Source organism: Neodiprion virginianus, chromosome 2, assembly GCF_021901495.1.
Source record: "Neodiprion virginianus isolate iyNeoVirg1 chromosome 2, iyNeoVirg1.1, whole genome shotgun sequence".
Lineage (NCBI taxonomy): Eukaryota > Metazoa > Arthropoda > Insecta > Hymenoptera > Diprionidae > Neodiprion > Neodiprion virginianus.
This window is the reverse complement of record NC_060878.1, coordinates 26,753,159-26,771,217: the sequence shown is the minus strand read 5'-3', so window position 1 is coordinate 26,771,217 and position 18,059 is coordinate 26,753,159. Positions and strand designations below refer to the sequence as shown.

The 18,059-nt window shown below is 39.4% G+C and overlaps 2 protein-coding genes across 2 annotated transcripts in view; one reads left to right on the top strand and one right to left on the bottom strand.

Annotated features, from left to right (window-relative positions):
• Positions 1 to 18,059, top strand: part of LOC124299133 (PH domain leucine-rich repeat-containing protein phosphatase 2) — a 116,617-nt gene that overhangs the window by 78,696 nt on the left and 19,862 nt on the right. The gene's annotated exons all lie outside the window — the stretch shown is intronic.
• On the bottom strand, positions 1,995 to 2,922 carry LOC124299145 (uncharacterized). Its single transcript, XM_046752136.1, has 2 exons — positions 2,365 to 2,922; positions 1,995 to 2,274 (listed from the first exon to the last, which is right to left on the bottom strand). The coding sequence occupies exons 1-2, from the start codon at positions 2,816 to 2,818 to the stop codon at positions 2,117 to 2,119; spliced, it is 612 nt and encodes a 203-aa protein (XP_046608092.1). The 5' UTR covers positions 2,819 to 2,922; the 3' UTR covers positions 1,995 to 2,116.

Sequence of the window (18,059 nt, the reverse complement as noted above, 5' to 3'; positions counted from 1 at the left end):
TGGCCTCAGGAGCGTGGGAGAAAGTAGTAAGACGGGATTGGACGAACCCAGAACGAGTTTGCTAAAGAAATTTGATCTTATCCTCTAAATTATAAACGATAATTATGTCTCGCACATTCGAAGCGTATTGAAGTAGGGGAGGGTGAAGTTTGAAGTCGGTCGGAATAGCAGATAATTCTCGACTTACGGAAGAATGTTGCGCGAATTTGACGTCTTCGGTGAAAAGTAAATAGGAGCTGCCTAAGTTTCTCAAAAACGTCCACACCGGGGTAAAATCAGAGATTGTATTTATCACAGCTGTGACAACAATGCAACGGTTCGTTAGTAACACAGGCCTGCGATGGTTGTTCCCTGACAAAAACGAATCATAATTTCGGTAGATATTCTATGAAAACAGCATTTGAATATCTATTTATCACGTAAATTTTCGGACAAAAATATTTTCCTTCTGTTTTCTTAGCACTACTCGACTCAACTTCCAATTCTGTGTTGATTATGCGTAAAGGTAGTGTTGATATTTTTGATATTTAAATATTCATCTACCTTCACTAATTGTTTACGGTAATTTCACGAATATTCGGAGATACGTGTATCGATTGTCTTAAGTTGTTTCTGTGGATTTTTTTTGGTAAAAACAGACGGTAGTTCCGTGACAGACGAAGAAATAACCGACTTTGAAGAATTTTCACAGGGATAATCAATTAATAAGGGGACTGGATTGCTGGTATTTCATTAATTGTATATCAAACTCGTTTTATACAAATTATCATTGGAGAATATTTATAATTAGCAAATATATGGACTTTGAATGACGAAAAATTTCCCCTCCATCGTGGCATCGATATCTCGGTGAAAGGTTGTCTGAGAATAAATAACAAAATGTTATCAAATCGACGCAAATGTAGCTATCGTCGTACGGTGCCGTTTTTCTTTTTATTTTTTAATTATTATTTATAAAAGAGCGCGAGATTAACATTTTTTTTGTCATAACCCTTTTTTTTCAAGCCGTGATCGAATGTAAAAAAAAAGGTGAATACAGCCACCAACAACGATTGCTACACTTGCGCAGATGTTGATAAAATTTTGTTTTATATTTTCAGATAATTCTTTGTCCAGATATCAATACCACGATGGAGGGGACATTTTTTTATTAGTTTGTTAAACCGAAGCCTACATCTTTGTTGATTTTGCATATTTTTTGATAAAAATTTGTATAAAACAAATTTAATATAGACTGAATAAAATACCAAGGATCAGATCCCTTTGTTAATAAGTTATCCCCGTGAAAAAAATTCTTCAAAATCTGTTACTTTTCCAGCCGTCACAGTGGCCTTTCACCTCAAGTCTTTTTTTTAAAACTAATGCTGTTTATTTGATAACTAAACATTCGGTTATGAATTCATTGTACTTTGATTTTTTATGAAAGTTGTTCGGAAATCTGGAAATATGCATATCTTGCTTAAAAAGAAATCTCGACGCGCTGTAAAAATAAAACCTGCCCTATATTTTAATTCAATATACCTAAATACTTAAAAAAAAAAATTGTTGTCTTACGGAGAAATTTAAAGTTATATTTCGCAGGCCTGTCTAATTGGTTCAAATATTGAAATTTACGTTACGTGATCGTGTCGACCAGAACTCGTTATATACGAAATGGCGTGAAAAATCACCATTTCCGTTACTCCGGAGATCGATATTCGAACTAATCCTCTGTAAGATTACTTGAATAATTTCGACTACCACAATAAAACGTTTATAAAAGTCAGTAAAGTATGTGTAGAAAATAACATGAAGGATTTGGTGGTGGATTTGACGTGGCTTTGACCATAACCACACCGTTGTATATCATGAATGTCTCAGACAGATGTCAAGTTGAATAAGTCGATCCTGAAATACACTGTCGTGATGAAATTCGGTGAAAAAAGAAATTTGAAATGGTTTTTGAACAGCGTCGCTACTCGGGTGATCGGGAATCGGTTAACTGACTTGAAAGCTTTCGCGATTCGAATGTGGATTTTTATTGAATGCTCATAGTTAAAACATACCGTGGCGTTACACTCGGAGTCTTGGTAAAACGTGATCGGCGGTTGTCTCGTTCACAACCCCGACGACCTCTTCAGTTGTTACCCCGAGGAATTTCAATCTCGCAAACGTAATGCCGTCGAGCTGAACAAGTGTCGCTCAACAATCCGAGCGTCGTTGGATGCATTCTGACGCAGTAGTAATCGCCCCAAGGTTCGTCTATCGCCCATGGTACGGTTGGCGAGGGTGATCCTGAGTCACGAAAGGTCGAGAATATCGCGTATTATCGGACTGTCCGTGTTTGAAAAAAAAAGGCAAAGGCCGTTAAAAGTCCGAGCTTACCTGTCCTGACGTCGACCCAATCCTTGCTTTCGTACATGCGAGTGAATCCCACGTGGATGTGACTCGGGGGCGTTACGAGTAGCTTCAGGATATCGAACTTGTGCCAGGAATCAATCGCAGCCAAGCTTCCACCCTCCTCGACGCACTTCTTTGTGGCCGCTTGCCACGTCACAGCTTCATCGCTGTGATACTTGAAAGCTGCTCCGACTTCGGGGAAGCTTTCGTAGCCATCCGGGAGAGTCGTCATCGGCATTTCGATGTACGGCGGTAATACAGACTCGTTTGGATTTGGATTCGGATCGGCGTCATGCTGCACGATCGGAGAACAGTCGACGATGGATACGTTTCCATTTTTCAACACACCCAGCGCGACTCTCGAATCGATATCCGGAATTACTACATTACACACGAGCTGCATTGCGGGCAGCATTATGTAGGCGATCATCGGTGCCATTTTCGATTAATACGGTAGCTAATTCACTATCGGTAAGAATGTGATGTGGTCGACGGTGCTTCGTGACTAGCCGCACAACAATGGCAGGTCACGATGTTTCGACGCACTTTACGTGGCTTCGAGCCAGTCATTTTATCTCTCATATACGTCTCATTCAAAGCGCTGGAAGGGAGAGGAAATCATTTATCTACAAAGAACAAGAATGACGTGCCTGAATACTGAGAAATGTTGACTCGATAAAACGCGATAGAGTGGTTTGAGAGGAATATATTTTTTACATTCGATCGAGATATAAAGTTTATTCGTGACAAATGCGAAATAAAATAACACGCTGGAGCAGCAAATTTTGGCTTGAGTATACAGACGGTAGGTAAATTTAACAGGTCTGCTACATTGGAAGCCCACTTGACTGTATTGCAAAAATTTTACTATCGCAGTGAAAGTCTTGTTGGTTCCAACACTTTAGAATTTGCTGGTCCGGCTTTTTTTATTTTATTTATTTACTTATTCATTTTTTGGTCGTCGTTCTGAATATTCAAGAATTCGCTGCCAAGCTTGAGCAGCCGAGTAAAGATACTCTCAATTTTGAACTCTAAAATTTCTGTGTTCAGATGACGTGTGAAGACAATATGGCAAAATTATTGGATTGTATCTCGTGCACTAGAGTGGTTAATTATTTTGATCATGTCTGAATTTTTTCGCGCTCACCCCCCAAAAGTAATCAACATATATAAAAAAAAAAGAAAAAACGTATGCATTTTAATTCTTTTTTTTTTTTTTTAATGGAAACTGTCCATTACTTTAAAACTACATATCGTGAACAAAAATTGCTGTGGCTATTTTAAAGGAAACTTATTGCTATAAAAAAAATGATCTGTTGTAAAATTTTCGTAAATCTAATATTTCTCGATATTAGCAAAAAAATAAAGAGAGTTCTAGACTTGCAGAGGAAAGTTTCGAATGTAACTTTATCGTAGTCTAAAAATAAAAATGAAAGACAAACAGTTCGGAATTTTACTGAAGTTTTCTTTGGAGGTGAAACGAAGCGCAAGATCACTTTTCGATCCTCATAATTCCGGCACTGATTTGTATCGTAAAAATTTTATAATTCTCAGATGAAATTTATGATCACAAAATGTAAAAAACGAGAAGACTTTTTATTCGGGGCTTCATCTGTCGGTAATTCTAAAAACTGCCGGACTCGAACAAAACATTATTACGAAGATAGTAATATTCCCCGGTGATAAGAGACTATAATCACACATAATCACACATTCGTTTCGAAACATTCGGTCAAATTATACACGTGCCAGACTCTGCGAATGCTATCTGTTAAACGAACGGATAGTGTTTTGAAGCGAAACGATTGTAGAAACGAATGTAGAATGATGCTGAGATCAAAATGTTGGTATATTTAGCAAAAATCCCATTGTAGCCGACAGATGTTCGAACTATTGAGAAATTCGATGAACTCCATTGATCGAAGAATGCGTTTTCCTCATTTGCGCAGGGAAGATTACCTATCCTGAGAAGAGCAACCACACGGAACTTTTCTTCCCTTGAATTCTTCCATTTATAATCCCGAAATTTCAAGCGTGAAAATTGTAATATTATTAATCCTTGGAAATAGCGAAAAATAGCAACTCGGCCAAGAGTGATCTTCAAAGTCTTCGGTCGTCGACGAGGTTTTTTTTTTGTCGGACATTACTACGCGAATCACAGTTAAAATCGAAATAGAGGAAAGTCAGTTTCGAAGATGCTCAAAACACTGAAGCGTGTTAATTTCCGTTACTCCGAAGATCGATTTCATTAACAATAACTCTATCCATGATCTTATTGCTTGAATATTCCCGCTTACAGCGACAAAACATTCACGTAATTGTGTATTATATGTGGAGACGAAATTAAAGAAAGATTCTATCGTGAATTTTTCGTAATTCTAGCAACTTCTTTTCTTCCGAAGTGAATTATTTAAAAAAATTCCATAAACAAAAAATCAAGAATTCATACCCATTACGCATTTCGAAAAAACTATAGCACGTGAAAAATGATCATCCCGAGATAGTCACTGATCGGCTATTGTCACATCAAGTTAGCCAAAATGACCGATTTTTGGTCCGTGAACCCATTTTCACGGTCACTCAGCGACAAAACTGAGGGGCTAATAATAATTTGAATTTTGACATGTCTGAAGTGTCGGTACATCGTAGAGATCAATCGAGTCTGGTGATCGAACCTGAATATCAATTCTGATGAACTTCGGTACAATGAGAAAATATCATACTTGCCATTTTACCGTGAAAAGTGAATCGTAGTGGAATTGGTACGTATTCCAATAACGTGTTGCAGCTTAATTCTTGAGGAAACTTTTCGGTTCAGATACCAATTTTTATTTGACAATAACAGTAGAGAAATATTTTATGGTTAGTAGTATATGACCAGCCTTGCCCGCGTACACTGATTACAGTTACGAAGATTAAAAATTGATTACGAATCGATTGGAATTATTGCAGGAATTACAGAAATATTGCTAAGATCACAGCAATGTTACAAAAGATCAAAAATGTTCACCGAGATTTCAAGGAGTAGGTACGAAAAACATCAAAAATTGCAAGAATTACACTGAGAAAAATTTCATTTGATATAATAACTGGAAAAATTCAGTAAAACAGGTATCGTTGAAAAACTGTTTGAATATTGTTGGAATTACGAAAAATGAAGTACGCGCAACCATTTTGCGCTATGGTCGATCCTTTTTTGGTTGTTGCAACGCAAAATCAGTTTCTGAGGTTTACTCTACGTTTTTAGTTAAACAAGGCTTTAACGTCAATTTATTGTTGCACAAGCATTAAATTTTCGCAACAGTTACAAGAATATATAGTAACAGCGATCGTAACGAGAAAGAATAGTAACGGATACCAGACTTTCCGGTAACAGCTGGAAAACTAATTTTCATTTTCTACCTGGAACTATATTTTTCGAATGTGGTTGAAAATGAAAATAGTTGAGGACTGAGCGATAACCGGAACTAAAAATTACAGAGATGACAAAGATTACAAAGGATGTATAGGATTTCAGCAGCCTGTGCACACCAGATTACAATGTCAGTGATGAACCCCTCGGTTTTGCCCGAATCCGATCAGTGGTCACGACAGCCGATTTACGGACTCCTCACTCGTCGCTCTGAGGAACTTGAATCTCGCACACAAAGCCCCTCTCGAAACAGTGGAAATTCTCCAGTCCACGGACTTGTTTCGCAAGGTATGCACAGTCGTATTCTCTGTTGGGTTGATTCAATGCCCAAGGTATGGCTGACAGCGGCGATCCTAAATTACATTTCATCAGTCTTTCCTCGTTTCAAAGAATCAACGGCCGTTGAAAGTCTAAGCTTACCTGTCCTGACGTCAACCCAATCCTTGCTTCCGGACTTGCGAGTGATGCCTACGTGATAAGATAGGAAGTCCGTGGGTAGGAGTTTCCGAACAATGTCGAGCTTGGTCCAAGAATCAATCACCGCCAAGCTTCCACCCTCCTTGATGCACTTTCTGTTGGCCGCTGCAAACGTCGCATCTTCATTATGAGGCTTGAAGGCTGCTCCAATTTCGGGGAAGCTTTTATAGCCGTCCGGAAGAGTCTTCGCTTCGATCTTCGGCAATGATGCAGTCACAGGTGGAATCGAAGTTGTCCTTGCGTCAAGCTCCAGAATCAGTGAGTCGTTTACAACAGGTTCGTTTTGAGTTTTCGCATCTGAATTATTACGCGTTAGGTCGGGAGCTTGCGGGATGACTAAGTTACACACGAGCTGCATCGCGGGCAGCGTATAAGCGATCATCGGCGCCATCTTCGATAACAAGGGTAAAACCGATACGGTGTATGCCGTTGGTACTGGTGTTCTATGCTTGCCCGCGTATCGCACAAAAATGGTAGCGCATCATTTTTGCAAAGCTCTTTATATACCTTTGCATGAATCATTACATCACGCGTTTCTCGCCTGACACTTGACGGAGACGCGAGATTATTTTTCGTGACATTTTTTTCCTGCAGCAGTTGAGTGACTATTGAGTAACATCTGGTCGATTAAAACGCGCTTTAGTGGGTCGCGAAGTATCGTATGTATTCAAATTAGACACGTATTCATTCACGTGTAACGAATATTTTCATGTTTTGTAAAAATTTTCGACTCTGTTCTACACATTTGCATTAGCATGTTTCAGACACAAATAATTTGCGATTTTACACCGTGGCAGATCATGAAGTGGTTGCTTCGGTCAAAAGAAATATTCTGTCAAAAGATTAGCATTCCAAGTTACGTGGAATATCGCGGTCAATTGATTCTCAACTTTTTTTTACATTGTTTCAAATCACGATGAATGATAATGGCAAAAAAAGTATTCGTCGCACAGTTGATGCTTGAGAAGTGTATTTGGCGATTTTAGGAATCAAACACCTGAAAATTTGACAATATGTCGTATGACAAATGTGACATCACGTTTTGCTGCGACATTAACGGTTACTAATTTTTTCAACATTCCAATCAAACGCGCGTGACATTGTAAACATGTTTTTTTTCTATAAACGACGATGAATGGGCGTTTCGCATCCAGTTCCGAAGGATGCTTGCTGACGAAATTCCGCGTCCTTATCAGGCACTGGTAAGGCTATCAAACGTAAGTCCCCGACACTATCAGTAGGAAAAAAACCTCTTTCGATTCAGGCGGTATTCATATGAAAGTATAATTAGTGGCGTGTTCAGCAGAGATATTGATAATGAAATATCCGCTTAGATTAAACGAGTATAAAATTGCGAGTTCTGACTGTGGAGCGAATGTACAACGTTTCAACGAGGCGCAATTATTGAAGTGTGTCTGAATAAATGTTTTACAAAATTGGATTATTCAGTTCAGAAACGGATATCGAAATGTTGTCACGGAATAACTGAAGGATACTCCGATCAGAGCGAACAGAGTATTCCGAATCCTGTTGATGTCGATTATAGAAATATGTAAGTCATGCTGTTCCGCTGCGTGGGTAAGAACAAAACGATTTGAGAGAATTTTCAATCTTCGTAAGACTTGCAGAAATTAAATTTTCTGATTGTCGATACGTGAGAACTTCCAACAATAATCGTCCCAAATTCCGGTAGAATTTTCTCCTTCGAAACTGCGAATGATTTCGATTATTGTACACAAAAAGAATCAAGTCATTGTTCCGCTCATGAAAAGCAATAATATCCGATGAAATATTTACCTGCCATGTGAATCAGACCTGGCGTATTTTACTGCAAAGTAAACGCACACGTCAAACTGCGATATCCGATATCTTGATGGTAAGAAGAAAGCTACTCTCGAAATTCCGTATTCGAGTTAATCTTAAGTGCAACTTGGGATGCTGACAGGATTATTTCATAACTCTGAATACTCCGTCACGGTACAGAGTGATATTAGAGATTATTTGCAGAGCGGATAAAACCAACCACTTTGACACAAAATTTTTGAATTCGTCTCGTTTTAAGCTTTTAAAACGAAAAATTTTATTCAAGGACAAAAAGTTCGGTACCAAATTTTCGTTACAATTCGTCGATTTCTCTATTAGAACGATCCCATTTCTCGAATCGAACAAAGCTGAAACGTGTCGAAAAGTAAGTCTGTCGAAAAATGGCAAATTTCAGTACAATTCTCGTAGCCTAAAGCGTATGATTATAACATAGGGAGTCAACTTTGCAACGAGGATCACCGATTCGCGTAAAACTCTTGCCTAATCTGCCCAGAAAGTTGCGGAATCCCGGTGAGTTTAAGCAACTCAAATCCTAGCGTCGGACGATACGAAGCGTCAGTAATATCAAGCTTTCAGAGCTTTCTCATTTTGTTTCTTATCTCAAATAACGAAAACACTCGAGCCGATTGCAATTTTCCATTAAATCTTTCGTTTTTTTCAATTATTTGCTTCTTTTTATTGAAAAAAAAAAAAATAATTTTCAGGGTTATTAAATTTCAATCAAATGAAACGAAACTTGTTTACGCGTTTATAGTAAACGATCTATAACTGGATTCATATTGTAGTAAAATTCGTTCGGTTCAAACAAATTCGAAAAAACTTTTCCCCCATTTTTCGAGTTTCAAGTCGACGTAGCATTGCACTGTAAAGTATAGTAGGCAATATTTTCGCAACATTAGTAAAATTGTTCAATTTTTGCGGATTGTTCTGGTTATCGCAATAATTCAATTATCGTTACACCTTCCTTCTCAAACTCGCTTCAACGAGTGACGAGAGAGGATGTGCGTAAATAGCATAATCTTATCTTTCTCTCCACACCCATTTTCATCTGTTTACCTATCCATATGTCTCGCCGCATCCAAAATACTCGCATACACCGTACACAAGTTGCACATTCTACCAAAGGCTATAATGGACCATGGGTTAATCACTCCTGAAATCTGGTGTACACTTTTCCGGAAATCTTGTGAAATATCTTCAAATCTTCTGTAATCATTGAAATCTTGTGTAATCTTTGAAATCTTGTGTAATCTTTCAAATTTTGTGTAATTTTTGAAATCTTGTGTAATCTTTGAAATTTTGTGTAATCTTTGAAACCTTCCGTAATCTTTGAAATTTTGTGTAATCTTTGAAATCTTGTGTAATCTTTGAAATTTTGTGTAATTTTTGAAATCTTGTGCAATCCTTGAAATCTTCTGTAATCTTTGAAATTTTGTGTAATCTTTGAAATCTTGTGTAATCTTTGAAATTTTGTGTAATTTTTGAAATCTTGTGTAATCCTTGAAATCTTCTGTATTCTTTGAAACCTTCTGTAATCATTGAAATCTTGTGAAATCTTTGTAATCTTGTGTAATCTTTGAAATCTTTTGATATCTTTCAAAATCCCACCAAGTCTCTTGTAATCTTCTGAAATATTCTAAAGTCATGCGAAATCATTTGAAATCCCTCGAACTTTTTTGAAATTTCTGAAATGTTTGTAATCTTGAATTCAGGTGTACAATAAATCGATGAGTGATTAACCCCTCGGCTGTGGATGTATTTTGCCCCGAAGAAAATTCCCCAGCATGAACTTCTCTCCGTATTTCACTTCTTTTCGAAACACCGGCAGGCCGAGCTTGCATGACGCTTTTTTTCCGGGATGTATAAACCGTAAATGGGGAAAACGCGTGAGCCACCCGAAGCCAAGCCGGAGGGCCTCTCGTCTGAAACTATTTCCCGGAATATTTGATTCCCGGTCTGAGATCCGCGGGGTATGGGAACGAGAATGGGATAAGGATATTTCGGCGGGGCGATGCGGGGGTGAGGAGATAAAGGCAGGGTTTGTGTTATACGGCCTCGGGGAGAGCGAAGAAGGCGACGCTACGCGACGAGGCAAATTGGATTCCGCTGATTAGCTTTCGTACCTCCGACTGATTGAACGGGCTTGCCAATTTCTTAAACGACGACGCGAACTCGCCTTTGACTCGTCTCTTATTCTCATCCACAGTGGAAAAAGGAAGAGGGTAACACGACGGGAATTTCGTTTCACTGGCTGGTATTCAAAGGGTTGAAACGCCAGGAAGCTACTATATAATGCCCCGCTGCTTTAATCACTTGAATCTCGCGCTTATCGCCTTCCAAATTACCCCGGGGTGAAGATACTGCGAATAATAGACTCGTGCAAGGAAACAGCAAATATGTTCGTTCCTTTACGAAGATTGATTAAAAAAGCTTTCAGCCTAAAAAAAAAAAAAAGAAAAAAAAAAAAGATCGGTTTGTCGAAGCAGGAAAGACAGAGAGCGAGGAAAGAAAACAAAGCTTAGGAATACTTGAACACGGAACTGATTTCAGAATTATGTCTCCATAATGGACAAAATGAGCCCAGAAATTCAAAACTAGGATCAAAAACAGTAGAGTTTAATCTTTTCGAATGTTCTAAGTTACGAAAAGTTGTCTCAAACTTTTGATATGTCAACTTGCGTTGTACATATTTACTCATATTCATTTCTATTACGTAAAAAGGACGTTTTTATTCATATTCACTGTCACTGGTTTAAATAACATTCGTGCGGATTTCGGAGACGGTTTTTTCTTCCCTTCCTGACTTTTGATTCAGACCGTCCACCGAACAATTCATTCTTTAACCATCCGGTCCTCAGCGGCACGCGATCAGAATTCTAAAATAGCTTTAACTTTATTTCTCGGTTTCTTGTAAATGCGGTTAAGCAATCAGCGTAAAATCTCGGTTTTATATCGTAGAAAACGACGGGAGTGATTTCCTCGAGCACGTTGTTAAAAATGTAATGGTAGACCAGGATGTCTTGGCTCTTGAGAAATCTGACGCATACCTAAGCTGATACACGATATTTTTTTTTTTTTGAAATTTTATGCCAATCTCGATCATGTTGTAAGGCAAACAGTAAAATCGCAGTAGACTTGCGAAGAATTTACCCCAATCGTGGGGTACCAGAAATAAGCAACAAATTCTGGATTACTATCGTAATGTTCTTTCTCCATTCCTTGAGAATTCCTCATGGCATGGAAGAGTGTCATTGAATTCACATAATATCGGTAAAACAGATGAAACATTTTAACGAAATTGTTACATTTTAATTTAAGTTTTTTATCAATCTCTTGAAATTCATTGCGAACCGTGTTACAAAATCTTATACAGTGTCAGTGAAATCACGTCAGAATCCTGATCGCAACTTGCACATTTCGTAAAAGTTAAAATTAATTATTCAAAAACCACCTGAAATATTTTACATGTGGAGGATTACGTTAAGCTCGTTAATTATCGTTAAGATATCTACAGAAATTATTGTAAAAATGATAGGCTCCTAAGAATATACTGCAAAAAAGATTAACTCTTCGCATTTCATAGGCATATCCTTGAGACGCTTCGGTTAGATTTTATTTTTCTTTCATGGTTGGACGCTAATTGCGAAAAGCAATAGATATTTCAACCGGAGAGCAGAGACGAATCTCAGGCAGTTTGAAATTATTTCCCCGCGCGTAATTCAAATTTCTTATTTCTCGACATGGAATACGAGAAATACTTGCAATGATAGAACTGGGTTAGAGGTAACAATTTTCGGAGTTTTTATGTAATCTCTGATTATTTGATCAAAGAAACACAGGTAAAATTACAGAATTATGGGATATTTAATATTACTGAACTCAGGGCTCTTATAAATCAAAAGATCATATAATTAAATGCTCAATTTCCTTTTACATTGAATTTGATTTGATATTTATTATTTATCTGCCTGCGATTTATGAAACCTAGATCCTATTTCTTTCTGGTCTAACAATTCTCCATTCATTTACGAACCTAATCTATTTTGGAAATATCGCTACATATACACTTGATTGAAGGGGAGGCTCGCAAGAGAAAGAGAGGGAGACCCAGGTATACCCTAAATTGCTCGGAAATAAATACTTTTTATAGAATCGAACAGGATTGAGAATTATCGTGTTACAAGCGCCGACTATCTGCAAAAAGGTTACGAAGAAACGGTCCGAATAACCGAAGTACGAACAGATATGCTCTTTGAATTTGAAGAAACAGTCAGAATAACGGAAGTACAAACTGATCTGCTCTATCAAGTGATTGCAACGATATCACCTCGAGCTAACAAAAGTTTCACATTTAATTACAGACATGCTTCATTTCATCTATAACCGCCAAATTCAGATTAAACCCTGATTGCTTACACTGAGAGAAATTTCATTTGTTACAGTAACTAGAAAAATTCAGTAAAACAGGTATCGTTAAAAAAAACTGTTTGAATACTGTTGGAATTAGGAAAAACGAGGTACGCCTAACCATTTGGCGCTATTGTCGATCCTTTTTTGGCAATTGCGACGCAAAATCAGTTTCTTCGGTTTACTCAACTTTTTTAGTTAAACAAGGCTTTAACGCCAATTTATTCTTGCACAAGCATGAAATTCTCGCAACAGTTGCAAGAAAATCTAGTAACAGTGATCGCAACGAGAAAGAATAGCAACTTTCCGCAACAGCTACAAAACTAATTTTCGTTTTCCACCTGGAACTATATTTTTAGATTGTGATAAAAAATGAAAATAGTTAAGAGAGGTTACCGAAACTAAAAATTTCTCTGAGTGTATTAGCGTCATTTCGGTGACTTGTCGAACTACTATTCGTCGCTTTTTGGTGGACACTTTTTCGGTTGAAACCCGATATGAGATAGTTCTCCCTGCCATACTCTACCCTCCGTATTCCAACCTCGGAGAAAATTCAAGGACGCGACTCACGGGGTGGTCAGCTGAATCTGATGCGAACCAGAACAATCATCACTCATAGTTTTGCCAGGCCACGCGAAATTAAGCTTCGCATCCGTTTCGAATTTCCCGAGCTTTCACGGACAGAAATGATTCGGCATTTCGCTGCCGCGCCGTCCCGAGTTAATTTACTTTTTGTCATCCCCTTTCTTCCGGAGCAGCTTGAGCTACAAGCTTTGCGCCTCTCTCCTCGAGGCTCGCAGAATTCCGCGTAAGATTTGCAACATGTTTCCACTCGCTGACTGCCCGTCAGACTCACTAACACACTCGGGAATGAGAAAAAAAGGCGCTAGAGAAACAGAAAGCCGAGAGATAATATTGTCCCCCGTATTGGCCTGGGATGGGTTTCGTAAGGGGAGGTTTACGGTAGGAGAATAGAGCGCCTCGACGCTTTCGCCACTCCGGCTTTAATTAAATCTTATTTACAAGGATATATTTCCGTGACACGAGGGACAAATTCACCCGGAATTTTATCATCCTCGGAAGTGGAATTTTCCCCCTGCGTTACACCTGTATACGCGAATTTTTTGTTGAAATTTATAAAATTCATCCACCTTCCCGGCTCTGTAACCAGCCTGCAAGATTTGCTTCGAAGATAAAGTTCAACGTCTCGGATGATGTATGAAAAAAACGGCTTTTAGAGAAGACTGTCGTAGAGTGCCGATAAAAGAGAAGAGGCGAAAAAACAACAAACTTTCAAAATTATTCCACCCTGAAGGCCTGATGCTTTTGTCAGCTTTATAAACCTTTGTTTTATACTTTGAATTCATTACGGACAAGGTGAACTTAGCAAAATTCTTTGGGATCCAACCTTTCTTTGAATTCGTCCGTTGCGATTGAATGCAAAAGGCTGAAAAGTAGGCTGTCTGAAACTGTCTAAAATATGTGTATATTTCACGACCTCAAGTTTGATTGCAACTCTTGCAGATCGATTCGCGCCAACTTTCTTATCTTCTCCCATATTGCGTCCTGAGACAGTAAATTCACAATTGTGAATCTAAAATCCATGATCCTTACAGTATCACGTATTACGATACAAATCAGAATTGCAAGTTTAATCTGAAAATCGACCGATCGTATTGGAAAAAACGTTGCAAAAACCTGTCCATGAAAACAATTTCCCAACGAAACCGCAACGATCGAATAATCGGAGTTAATTCGCTTGCAGGATGTATCGCTATATCAGGTGAGCTTAGTTAACGGCAGATGATATCGCAGAGTTGGCAACGAAGCCGAACTGCAAGATAATGCGATGCAAACTTACGGTATTCCTCGTTCAGTGATTCGGTCAATTCATTATTTAAACTTTGTCCTAATATGCCTGTGGAGTCAACAAGCCGTGTTTACAGTTACCGGTTCTGCATTCATAATTCTTTCGGTCAAACTAAGCACGCGAGGGATTTCTCGTGGAATATCTAAATTTTCCCACTCGAGCACCAGGAGATTCGACAATTCCAAAACGCGTACCTTGCACAAGTTGTCGACGTTCACCCTGAGCTCTATGGCTCGCGGTTAAGTTCAGCCTTCGCTAATCGCGGCGAGAAACTCTCGAGGTGTGCAGCATCGATTCGACTCGGTCCTCGGATCGATCACTTTCGCTCTTCGACAATGAGAACCTGCCGGCGATTAAACCAGGCGAGAAAGGCGAGCTGGAAGGAGGAAGGTAGTGCGGTATAAGACGGTTATCTGGGGAACGGAATCCACGGAGCGTGTCTTCCGGCCAACGCGGGTCTCTGAACACACGCGACAATCCTGACTTTTCAGTCAACGATTCGTTCCCGAAGCCCTCGCGACATCTCCTCTTCGCCAAAGCTTCTCCGGCACTTGAGAATTCGAAACCCGGCGCAGATCCGATCTTTCGATGAAGAGTGTGTCGCGAATCGCACTCGACGGCCAGCATGCGGTATCGAAACGAAAGTAAGAGCGAGGCCAGCGAATCGACTCGCTCTGTTCGCCCGAACGACAATGCCGGCTATCCGTGGTACTCGAATCAGATTCAACCCAGGTATTCAACCAACTGCGAAATGAGTACTTTTCGTAAAAGTTCGTGTGTTTCTACTCTGGTGAAATATATTCCAAGTTATCCACAGTGACCTCAGACCGGGCAGAGTTAGAATTGACCTTGATCAGTGCCATTCGTAATTTGATTGGAAGGCGGTTCTCTGTAGTGGAACCATCGTCGACGTATCGGCTGATTGAGTCCAGAGTTCATCGCCCAGACTTGAAGCTGGTGGTCGACTTATGGTTGTAGTCGCAGATTCGAGTGGAATGAATTATACAGAGTGAAGAATGTTGAATCACCGGTATGAAACAGCGACACAGTGTGTGAAAAGTGGCGGATAATCTGGAACCCCGTTAACTTACAGCGTTTACTTTGCATTTGAATTAAAATCTTGGCGGAACTTTGTTCTTCTTGAGTCCTTTGTTACGTTGGAATATAATTTTTGGCAAGAAAGAAGACAAACAGGAGTGAAACTGCTACTACTGCCAAACTACTGATTTATAATGCAAAGTTTGGTCTAAAATTATTATCCCAGGAAAACCATTCGAGAGTAGATGTCCATGACATCTAAACATCTAAACATGTTTATACGAATCCACGAAATTAATTGTTGGCTAAATAGCTAAAACAAACACAAGGTGAAATTGTGGGTACAGACGGAAAGCAGTGCAAATGATTGTGGCAATGTGACGAGTGCAAAGTTGAGTGACGTACCTGATTTGTGATTTTTGTAACATGGTTGTCGAACGGAATCGTAGGAGGTTTGAGCTACCGTACAGATATTTTTTTAATACGTGTCAGTTACCAGAATAGTCGTGTATTTCCTAGACCTCGGTTCACCAAAAGATGTCATTGACAGTCCTTGGACCGTTAATTTTTCTATCAAAGAACCAAAGAACTAAGAAAATCAATTTCCGCGCAATGCACACACGAAAATGACTATTTAACCTCGGGTTTGACGCATGACGGTTCTGTCACATAACCTAGTCCTCAAATCGATGAAGTGTAGAGCCTCGCATAGAATACCTGAGCAGCCTTTTTCGAGAGTGTATATAAAGACGCCAACAAATCACGCACGATCCAGTAGCAAATACTTCATGGTACTATTGTATTCATTCGTTGGGTGTATCCATTTCATCATTGTCGATGATAGATGTTCGTTGTTCATTCGGGTGTCAGAGTTCAGTGTCATATTTCGACAGGAAAGTTTGAGAATACATTCAGAGGCTTGATATGTAGAAAACGGTATCGTATCAGACACGCAGTCTCGTATAGTGTGGATGGAGGCATCATAGAGGTAACAGTCACTATTTCTGAGCACCATAATTAAAGTTTACTATTTCAATTTTCTCAAACGGTCTCAGTTTTTCCCAAATGGGACATGCAGAACGTGTTGACTTTGACAAATTGGAGAATGATAATGATTCATCCACTTTTTGATTGCTTGACTAAATTCTTCAAGTGCTTAGCTCATGGTTCAAGTTGTACGAAACCCAACGTACAAATTGACACAGTTGTCGCCACAATCGAAATAGACAAGTTAGTTGTTTATATTTAGCAAATTTACTCGCTCTTCATAAACATTCACGTGTCAAACTTTGATCCGATTACAATTGCCAAGGTCGAAAACCGTCCAGAAAAGGTGACTTTGCCGTATAAACAGGGAGAATTATTATTATTTTCTTATCCGTCGATAATTACACAAGCTTTCCACTTGTTGCCAAAACGAACTTCCCGTGTACGCACCTCGAACAGTGCATATTTTTGCACACAGCATAGTCGATGCATAAACGTACATTGCATCGTCGATTGGCACATACATGAACCGCACGCGCCCAACCATCCAGCGTGACGTGAAGCAGTAGATGTTACCCAACGATATACACTGCTCCGAATCGCTCTCCACCGAATCAAGATCCGGAAATCTATAATCTAGATATTTTCCTAATACAGTCAAGAGGAGAAAGTCGATTCACATATCAAATACCGATCGCATTCCCACATTAAGTCTTTCGCTCTACTGACCACTGTCGGAATGTTCTGTAACCATAGTACCAATGAAACCCTCAATGAAGCACTTTCAAAATCGTTCCATCACATTTAAACTCTGAGTGACATGCGAAAGAAAGCTACAAAAAGTACTTCGAACGCCTCGTGGCGATAACCACTTTTCTGACCCGCCGAAAGTTGTCATTATAACTAGGAGTTTGGGGAAAAAGTACTGCAAACATCAGAGAAAGCTTATCGATTCGGCATGGAATTGTCCCGCGCCATCATGGCTCTGAATCGAGCGTCGTAACGTGCGGAAGTTGGGTAGAAGACCAGTCGACACACACCTGTAGGAGTGGTGGGTTAATGTTTCATCCGGGATCTCTAGACCGGGTCTAGTGCGTGCACGTGTCGTTATCTGGGCTCTCTATCAGACTGCCCCAGACATTTCTTCGTAGAAGAACAAAGAAGAAAGACTCGATCCATAGAGAAGAGAGTCTAGAGTTGTATGGTAGGACTTCGGAAAGTAGTGATAAGCCCGGGGTGCACAACCCGGTTTCCTAATCTGACTGTCAAATTCCTTGCGAATTGGAGATCCTAGTAACTTCAAGCTTGACCGATGCTCAGGTATCTTAATGCCGTGTCCAATTGGAAGTAAAAATTGGATACCAATACCACTTTTGACCTATGGTTACTAAAATTAATACACAGTTGATGGTTAGCGTATGAAGTTTCGTCACGATGAGAGACAAGTGTGCGTCAACGTGTATAACGTCCTGTTTACACGGGAACATATATTTACAAGGTACGGTTCCGCAGGTTCCGAGAAAATTAATAGCCAATAACCTTCCAGTGTAACTAATTCCGTTAGTTAGCAAACTTAGCATATCGGCTGACGTGAATTACCACCAAATGGTTACAGCGTGCGGATGATGTAGGTACAGTACAGGCATAGGTACAGAAGACGGGGTG